Source organism: Carlito syrichta, unplaced genomic scaffold, assembly GCF_000164805.1.
Source record: "Carlito syrichta isolate Samal-C Ts95f unplaced genomic scaffold, Tarsius_syrichta-2.0.1 Scaffold306778, whole genome shotgun sequence".
Taxonomy (NCBI): Eukaryota; Metazoa; Chordata; class Mammalia; order Primates; family Tarsiidae; genus Carlito; species Carlito syrichta.
Window position 1 is genome coordinate 13489 of NW_007250874.1, and position 9901 is coordinate 23389.

The 9901-nt window shown below is 40.0% G+C and overlaps 1 protein-coding gene and 1 pseudogene across 4 annotated transcripts in view; one reads left to right on the forward strand and one right to left on the reverse strand.

The window, feature by feature from the left end:
- LOC103265706 overlaps positions 1-9344 on the forward strand; it is a 10404-nt pseudogene extending 1060 nt beyond the window's left edge. The window contains exons 2-4 of one of the 3 annotated variants that reach the window (XR_002482267.1): positions 501-656; positions 5041-5110; positions 7929-9344. The product of XR_002482267.1 is annotated as an immunoglobulin-binding protein 1 pseudogene, transcript variant X3 (transcript). Of the gene's footprint in view, positions 1-136; positions 657-5040; positions 5111-7928 lie in introns of those variants that run through there. The other 2 variants (XR_504655.2, XR_002482266.1) reach the window with 2 other exon arrangements.
- The window catches only part of LOC103265707 (zinc finger protein 613), an 11204-nt gene continuing 2318 nt past the window's right edge, over positions 1016-9901 (reverse strand). The window contains exons 2-4 of the mRNA XM_008063355.1: positions 7514-7640; positions 6958-7050; positions 1016-3888 (exon numbers count right to left, since the gene is read on the reverse strand). Of these exons, the coding sequence (XP_008061546.1) occupies positions 2183-3888; positions 6958-7050; positions 7514-7640 (1926 nt within the window). The 3' untranslated portion in view covers positions 1016-2182. The remainder of the gene's footprint in view (positions 3889-6957; positions 7051-7513; positions 7641-9901) is intronic.

A 9901-nucleotide genomic window follows, 5' to 3' on the forward strand; every position in this document is an offset into this window, starting at 1 on the left:
AAAAAAAAAAAAAAAAGACAACTTGGAGTTGCCTATCCTACTATTATTTTTAGTTTATCTGGGATGTCAACTTTAAAAGGTGAGTTCATCTGCTGATCTGCAGGACAGACCTGGGCAGCCCAATTGGGAACCCTAACTGATAAATTCAGGGAGCAAGACCGTATAGCTGCCATGATAGGATGTGCAGATTCACAAAACAGAAAGTGGAGAGAAGCTGAAGTCTAGATTGAGGAAGAATCCATTTCTTATCCTTTACTGGAATCTGTACTGAATCCATCCTGTGACAGGACATTGCTTTGTTTTGTTCATTCAAGTGTCCTGTGGATACAACAGTGCCTGCCACACCCCAGATGCTCAGAAACTATTTGTTGCAATTATCCAGTAATCCAGAATTTGGGTTTGGAATTGTGAGGCAGCCACTTTATGGCAAATTTCCACTTCTTTCCTTATATAAATAGGGGTCACTATTTCTGACATGGGTATATTTTTATTGGATCAAGGGAAGGAACTCTGAGTATAGGAGAAAGGTCAAGTGCCCCAATCCCAGGTGAGAAGGAATGCTGAAGATAAATCACGTCTCAGTTCAGCATGACACAGAGGAGCCAGGATCTTTGGGATGGTGGCAACTTTCAAAGGTGACAGACCTATAGATAAATGTAAGTATTGTTCTCCAAGACATCCAAAGGAATCTCACCTTTACCCATCTTACAGTCTTTACTTTTAGAAAATGAAGTTATTTTCTTCCTTTAATCGGGCCTATTCTATGGATCCTATTCCTTCTCTGATCTGTCCCTTTTATACTGATAGACACAAATGTCTATTCCAGATTTTTTTTTTCAACATTTTTTTGGAATATTAATCCTTGAAATTTGTTTGCAGTAGTTCCTTTTCTTCAGTAACAAAGACAATTTTGATTGATTGTTCACTGGGTCATTCATACACCTCTATTCATCTTTCAAATCTACATTATAATTAATTTATATCTCTGTTATGTACTGGGGAATATACAATAATCTACAAACTATCAAGAAATTTATTATCTAGGTAAAGGTAAGGCATGAACGTTTTGAAAAACCAGCACTCATATCCTGTTTTATATAAATAAAATTGAGTTCTTCCCCTCTCCCACTCCAAACAACACACTCCATGAACAAGAAATTACCAGGACACAATCCTTAAACTCTATGTCCCATACATCCTTTGCTGAAGGGTAAAATTACTATATGCATATAATTCATGGTTTTTAAAATTTTGTTCATCACTGTCATCACCTATAGTTCTCAGACAAAAGAAACAGTTCCTGGTAAAGGAACTAGATGATAATTTTTTTCTGAGTGGTGCGTAAACCAACAATAAGACAAATCATTGGGTTAGGATGAGAACTACCTTCTAAGGTAAAAACATGGCTGACTGGTTATTCACGAGTTTTAAACTTCATTCCCCTAGGGTGATATTTATAAAGGTAAACACATCCAAACATGCTATGTTAAGTTATTAAATATATTGTTTCCTTTTGAAGGACTTCAGTAATCTGATATTACAACAGAATAAATTTAGAATCAAAGAAACACAAGATCATGGTTGGAAACAGATAAGACTAATACCAAAAACGGTGTGGAAGAGGTGCATTGTGTTATAAACTTAACCAATGATGTATAATACAGATAACCCTCCTTTTAATTTAAGTCAATGACATATTCACTAGGAGTTTGATTCAAGGTATACTGTCCTAAAATACATATCCTATATATTATCTGCTGCAAAATGATGTTATATTTGTGATACAAATCTCTAAAATATTCATTTTCATGGGGTTTATTTGCTTCATGTGTTCTCATATTTTGCTGGAGATATTCCAGTTAGTGCATTCAGTTTTATTTCTATATGATTTCCTCTGACAACTGATGAGGCACTGACAACTCTGCCACATTCACGGCCTTCACAGGTCTTCCAACAGTTTCTCCATATGAACTCTCTGGACATCTACTGAGCTATTATTTCTGGGCAAGGGCTTTTCCATGGTCATCACATTTCTACCAACTATGAGCTCACTGATGATCTGTCTTCTATGATCACTGACAATGGGGTCTGTCTTCCCATGAATGACTTTCCTAGTCACTACATGCACACTATTTTTCTCTCAGTGTATATTTACGAGCCATATAATGAGTTAGGTTTTTACTCAAGGGTTTTCCAATGTGAATGGATCACAGGTTATTCCTGGGTGTTTTCTGTGGCATAAGATATGATGTAATTGGTCACTGAAAGCACTACCACATTCACTGAATTCATAAGGTTTCTCTTCTGTGCAGATTCTATTATCTGCTGAGGGTGAACATCTAGCAATGGGCTGTCCCACAATGGCTACTTTGCTATCTGCTTGGAACTCACTGTTATCTAATGAAGTCTGAGCTGCCATGGAGGGCATCCGCACAGTCACCATGTTAAAAGTGTTTTTAGCCTGTATGACATCACCTGTATGTGTTGAGCCTTGGCTCTTTGAGAAAGAATTTTCCAATTTGACTGTAGCTACACGTTTCTCTCTTGCGTGCAACATTCCCTTATGGTAAACAAGGCATGACAAGTGAGAGAAAGCTTTCCCACAATCAGAGCAACCATAAGGTCTCTCCCCTGTATGAGTTCTCCGATGTCTATTGAGGCATGACTTATCTCTGAAAGCTTTCCCACAGTCGGTGCATGTATAGGGTTTCTCTCCTGTGTGGATTCTCTGATGGTTAATGAGACCCGACTTGTGTGAGCAGGATTTTCCACACTCAGTGCAGACAAAGGGAGTTTTTCCTGTATGAAGTCTCTGATGGGATATTAAGCACGTCTTCTGGCTGAAGCCTTTTCCACATTCATTGCATACATAGGGTTTCTCTCCAGTATGAGTACGTTGATGTATAAGGAGATTGCCCTTCTGGATGAAGCCTTTTCCACATTCATTGCATATATAAGGTTTCTCACCAGTATGAGTTCGCTGATGTACTATTAGATTGCCCTTCTGAATGAAACCTTTCCCACAATCACTGCATATATATGATTTCTCTCCTGTATGAGTTTTCTGATGTGCATTGAGCTGTGATTTCCACCGGAATGCTTTGTCACATTCAGTGCATTCATAGGGTTTCTCCCCCGTATGAGTTCGCTGATGTTCAATGAGCCTGGACTTTCTAGAGAATGCTTTCTCACACAGACTGCATCTGTGAGGTTTCTCTCCTGTATGAACTCTCTGATGATTAATGAGCCTAGACTTCTTAATGAAGCCTTTTCCACAGTCATTGCACACATAGGGTTTTTCTCCTGTATGAATTTTCTGGTGTGCAATGAACTGTGATTTCCAGCGGAATGCTCTGTCGCATTCAGTACATTCATAACGTTTCTCTCCTATGTGAGTTTTCTGGTGCTCATTGAGCCTGAACTTTCTAGAGAAAGCTTTCCCACATATATTGCATCCATGAGGTTTCTCTCCTGTGTGAACTCTCAGATGATATATAAGGCGAGACTTCTTAAGGAACGTCTTCCCACATTCAGTGCATACATGGGGTTTATCTATCTTTTGAGTTCTCTGATGCTTAGTGAGTTGTGAATTTGTAGTCATAAAATTTCCACAGCCAGGGAATTTCATTTCATTGAATTGTTCATGTTTGGCATGGAGGAAGGACTTCCCATCTCCATTAGCTGTAACAGAATTCTTGATTTCATAGCTTCTATTCTGGTTGACAAAACTTATATTTGATTTCAGTGTTTTCCCATGTTCATCAAATACATCATGATTTTGCCTTAAAGGAAAATTACTTTTCCTTTGATCGTGACATTGTTCCACTCTCTTCAGACATCTTTGGTTTTGTAAGTGCAACTGTAGATGATCATCAGAATTCTTGATTTCTAAGAAAGGAAAAAATAGTAAATCTCTCCATGAGCATGGAACAGAATAAAACTATTTCACAAACAGCTCTGTGTAGAGCTCTGGCTCTCTATTGACCAGTTTTAAAAAACTGGTAGGCATGTTCACTGTCACTTGGACAAGAATAAAACAGTAATTTAAACAAAGGAAACAAAAGGTAAAAGCAGTCAGTGTATAAACAAGGAAATAGCAACTCCATTCCTCCCAGGATTCATGCCAGAAAATTTACAATCATCTTTCGTTTGTATATTTCTGTTACAACCTTTGTCTATTTCAATAGGAAATTCCATCCTCCCTCCTTTATAAATAACAGTAATCTACCTCATCTGCAGGGGATACATTCCAAGAACCCAGGTAGATGCCTGGAACTTCAAATGGTACCAAACCCTATAAATACTATGTTTTGTTCCTATACAGTGCATACATATCTATGATAAAGTTTAATTTATAATTTGGGCATAATAAGAGATTAACAATCATAACAAATTATAAAATAGAACAATTATAGCAATATGCCAGCATGACACTCTTGCACTTTGAGGTCATTATTAAGTAAAATAAGTACTTGAACACAAGTACTGTGACACCTTGTCAATCTGAAAACCAAGACAGCTACTAAGTGACTAAACAGGTGGGTAATATATAGTATATACAGCATGGATATGCTGGACAAAGAAATGAGTCTTGTCTCAGGATGGAGTGGGATGGTACAAGATTTCATCACACTACTCAGAACAGCAGGAAATTTAAGTATGAATTGTTTATTTCTGAAAATTTCCATTTAATATCTTCAGATGCAAGTAACACACTATGCAAAGTGAAAATGTGAATTGGGGGAAACTAATGTATTCAGAAACTAACTAACCACTCACCTTCTTCTACTCAAGTCAAAGAGAGAGAACCACTCTGTCTGGCACTACAGCAACAGTCTCCCAAGTGGATTTCAGGTTTCAACCTCTGCCTGCTACTGTCTACTTCCTACAAAGTAGCCAAAGTGATCTTTTAAAATATAAACTAAATCAAGTCCTTGAGAGGTCCAGCATGACCTGTCTACTCCAAACTCTAGCTACTGCCATATCTGTATATTATCCTCAACCACTGTCCCTTTTGTTCACTCCTCTGTATTCACACAGGTTTCCTTGAAGTTTTTCAAGCCCATACCTGCCTCAGGCCTTTGAACCTGCTATTTTGTCTACGTGAAAGGTAATTAATTTATCCAAAAAATCTACTCACATCCCTCATATAGCTTCTCAATGGCACTTTACCAAAGAGGCGTTCCCATTCCTAAAGAGCAGCTCCCAAACCTCCCTCACACACTATCCCATTATGCTGCTTTATTGATCTTCTCAACACTTTTCACTACATGACATGATGTTATCTATTTTGATTAATTTTATGCCTTTTCCTTTTAAAATATAATCTCTAAGAATTTTACTGTTGTTGTCAGGGCCAGTACATAACAGGCTACGAAAAAATATCTAAGGCAATGAAACAAGGAAAGATTCACATGTATGGAACACACTGGGGAAACTACTTTAAATACTTCTCCCTCTCCTTTTTTTTTTTTTTTTTTTGAGTTGGAGTCTCACTCTGTCGCCCAGACTGGAGTGCAGTGGCCCCTCCCGGCCACCGCAGCCTCGACCTGCTGGGCTCCGGCGATCCTTCCGCCTCAGCCTTACAAGTAGCCGAAATTACAGGCATGCACTACTATGCCCGGCTGATTTTTTTATTTATTGTAGAGATGAGGTCTCGCTGCCCAGGCAGGTCTCGAAACCACGGGCTCAGGCAATCCACTCACCTCAGCCTCCCAAAGGCGTGGGATTACAGGCTGAGCCACGGAGCCCGGCTCCCCTCTCCTTTCATTTCTCCTCCCCATTCCCTACTCCTCCACCTCCCTTTCTCCCTTCCATCTTCTTCTCTCCCTCTTCTCCTTCCTGCCCCTTCCTCCCTCCCCTTCTCTCCCACCCACTGGCTAAATAAATAAAGTTAACCTTGAATTTAGGAAAAGGAAAGCAAATCCTATTAACAAGATGATACTATGTTATAATTCAACTAGAATATCACTGACATAAATTTCCATCTTATCTGTCTGCTATGGTTCACTGGGACTTAATGCCATCAGACAATGATAAGAAAAGCTTTAAGGTATTAAGCCCAGCAGTATCATTTAAGAGAAACTAAAACAGTGGGCAAAATTAGCAGTGCTTCAAGAAACTAAAGCAAAGTAGCCATGAAGTTTAATGATCTGGTTTGGGCTAAAAATGAAGAATGAAAATTTTTAAAAAGTCAACTGGAAAAACAAAAGACTTTAACAGAGCTGAGGAGGTAGGGAAGTTTCATGGTAGCTCCACAGTGGCAAGGATAGACTCAAAGAGCTGCCATGGAAATGGGTAAAATATATGGTACAAACATGAAAGTGAGAAAATATTAAAGACATCCACCTGAGAGTCTCCACAGCGAACAAGAGCTTAAGTCATCAGAATGAAGAAAACTTTTAAAGGAGAGAAGAAGAGAACAAAAAAATGGAAATGAGAGCATTTGGAGGACCTCAGAAAGGGAAAAAAGAGAACCCAAGAAAGCAGAAACATGCACAGCAACAGACCGGGTTACCATGGTGGCACAGAGTCCAAGGTGGGAGTGGATGTTAGGAAGGAAAATCAACATTATCTAAAGAAGCAGGAAGGTGCAATACTTCAGAAAACTGCTGAGATCCAAGATCTCTCTTTGGAGAGAGGCATGAAAGGGGGAATTTCATAGCAACAACAGTAGAAGGAACAGGGAGTGATGCTCTGATGGGGGAAAAATAATCCTAAAAAAGAAGAAACCTTGAGAAAAAACAATTAAAACTCACATGAAATAAACAGTGATCAAATCCAAGAGGAGACGAAGTAGTTCATTTAACACCTATAAGAAGAGCTCTTTTATGAGGAGAGGGATGAGTAGAGGCTCTGTCCACACACCCTCAGACACCCTCAGCTGAAATGCCTCTGAACAACTAGCATGTGACTTACTTGGCCACCCTCCCTTCTTGTTGGTTCTTACCCACTCACCTGAGTTGACTTGACTGTGGATTTCATCTTCTACTGTCCATGGTTCTCCCTGTTCCAACTTGGAGAGTGCATCTGGCTTGCTGGCTTGATACCCTATTCATGGGAAATGAAAGAAGACTTAGGCTCATCAGATTGGGTTGAGATATGTCAAAATGGGAGAACATATTATTTTAGGCTCCTGGCCACCGCAGCCTCGACCTGCTGGGCTCCGGCGATCCTTCCACCTCAGCCTTCCAAGTAGCTGGAACTACAGGCTCGCGCTACCATGCCCAGCTAATTTTTGATTTATTGTAGAGATGAGGTCTGGCCAAGTTGCCCAGGCGGGTCTCGAACCCATGGGCTCAGGCAGTCCACTCACCTGAGCCTCCCAAAGTGCAGGATTACAGGCTGAGCCACCGAGCCCGGCTTATTATATCCTCTTATCTGGAATAAGAGAGGGGACTGAGAATCTACCACTTCAGAGCAACACTGGCTCTCCAGAGTTTTTAGAAGCTGAGGAAGGAAGGACTACTGATTGAGCACCCTCTGAATGACACAGGGCAGCAGGTATTCTTACCCACTGACACCAGGTTTTTGTAGTTCTCCAACATTACATCCCGGTACAGGTCCTTCTGAGCAGGGCCCAGGAGCTGCCACTCCTCCCAGGTAAATGGCACAGCCACATCCTCCAGTGTCAGTGATTCCTGTAAAAACAGATTTCCACTCAAAATGAAGTTTTTCCCTTTTACTGACTGGGAAAAAATATGAAGGATGTTGTTCTGCTCATTTTTACAATAATAGGCTGCACCTACATGTTATTTTTTAAAATTGTATTGTGATAGAAACAAAATAGATCTCGAAAATCTAACTATATTCAAAATTTATCCCTAGACAAATATTGTATAATTGTGTAGTTATTCATTATTTAACAAATCAGAAGTTTCTGTAATAATTAGTCATTTAATCCTCTTACTAATCTCTCTTTTTTTTAGTATATGTTTTCTAGGCACTAAATATGTTCTAGTGATATCAGAATGACTAAAATATATTCCTACGTTCACCGTGAATCTTTATAACCAATATCAGAGTCAACCATGAAGAAACTCCAGCCTGTCTCCCCCAACATGGCAGCTGCTGAAGACGAGTTACTGCTGCCACGGCTCCCGGAGCTGTTCAAAACTGGCAAACAGCTTCTGGAGGAAGTAGAAGTAACGGCTGAACCCACTGGTTCCCGGATAGTCCAGAAAAAGGTGTTCAAGGGACTAGACCTCCTTGAGAAGGCTGCCGAAATGTTATCACAGCTCAACTTGTTTAGTCGAAATGAAGATTTGGAAGAGATTGCTTCCATTGACTTGAAGTACCTGATGGTGCCAGCACTTCAAGGAGCCCTCACCATGAAACAAGTCAACCCCAGCAAGCGTCTAGATCATTTACAGGAGGCTCGAGAACATTTTATAAACTACTTAACTCAGTGTCATTATTATCATGTGGCAGAGTTTGAACTGCCCAAAACCAGGAACAACTCTGCTGAAAATAACACTGCTAGTTCTTCCATGGCCTATCCTAACCTCGTTTCTATGGCATCTCAAAGACAGGCTAAAATAGAGAGATACAAGCAGAAGAAGGATTTGGAGCATAGATTGTCTGCACTGAAATCTGCTGTGGAAAGTGGTCGAGCAAATGATGAGAATGTTCGTGAATATTATCTCCTTCACCTTCAGAGGTGGATTAGTATCAGCTTAGAAGAGATTGAGAGCATTGACCAGGAGATGAATATCCTAAGAGAAAAAAACTTTTCAAGGGAGGGATCAACTTCTTACTTATCTCATCAGGATAGGCCACCAATGAAACCCTTTATTCTCATGCGAGACAAGGCCCAAGCCAAAGTTTTTGGATCTGGTTATCCAAGTCTGGCATCTATGACAGTGAGTGACTGGTACGATCAGCATCGGAAATATGGAGCATTACCAGATCGGGGAATAGCCAAGGCAACAACAGAGGAGTTCAAAAGAGCAGCTCAGCAACAGGGAGATCAAGAACAAAAGGAGGAAGAGGACGATGAAAAAGCACTCCACAGAGTTCGGGAGTGGGATGATTGGAAGGACACCCATCCTCGGGGATATGGCAACCGACAGAACATGGGCTAACTTCCCACAACACACAGGATAATGGGGTGCATGTCTTGCCTGCTGAGGAAAACCACGCAGTCTTTCCCTCCCTGAACTGCTTCAGCTGTGTATGAGGCAGGCAAAGATACTAAATCTTGCTTTGCATTCAAAAAAGTGTCAAATGATTAAGTGTCTATTTGTACCCTAGATAATAAGCCAGTAATCTTGTTTTGGCATTATCATCCTCATCATGGTGTATTCTAATTTCTTAAGTGAAAATAAAAGAGCACTGAGAAATGGCTTTGTATAATCAATGGCTGTATGAATCCTCTTTAAAAAATAATAAAAGTTATTTCTATTATAAAAAAACTCTAGACACTATAAGATACTACATATTAAATGAGTATGTTTTATACATTAGGAAGAATAAAAGAATCTTTCAAAACATATCCAAAGAACAAGACACTATTAAGGATTATTTCTGAGCAGATTAGGAAAACACATAGTACTACTCAAAAGCCAAACACATGCATACGTGCATATAAAAGTAAGGTCTAGCATTTACCAATTTTGGTTATGAAAAACAAAATACAGTAATGGAAAGATGCTATCCAAAGATCTACGGATTAAGATCGATGTGTGTGTGTGTGTGTGTGTGTACCCCCCTCCATATGTGTAAGTGTGTGTGTGTATATGGGGGGGTGCCAAAAAAAGTATACATTTTAAGAAAGGAAAACAACTATTAAAATTGTAATACTCAGCCGGGCTCGGTGGCTCAGCCTGTAATCCCGCGCCTTTGGGAGGCTGAGGTGAGTGGATTGCCTGAGCCCACGGGTTCGAGACCCGCCTGGGCAGCG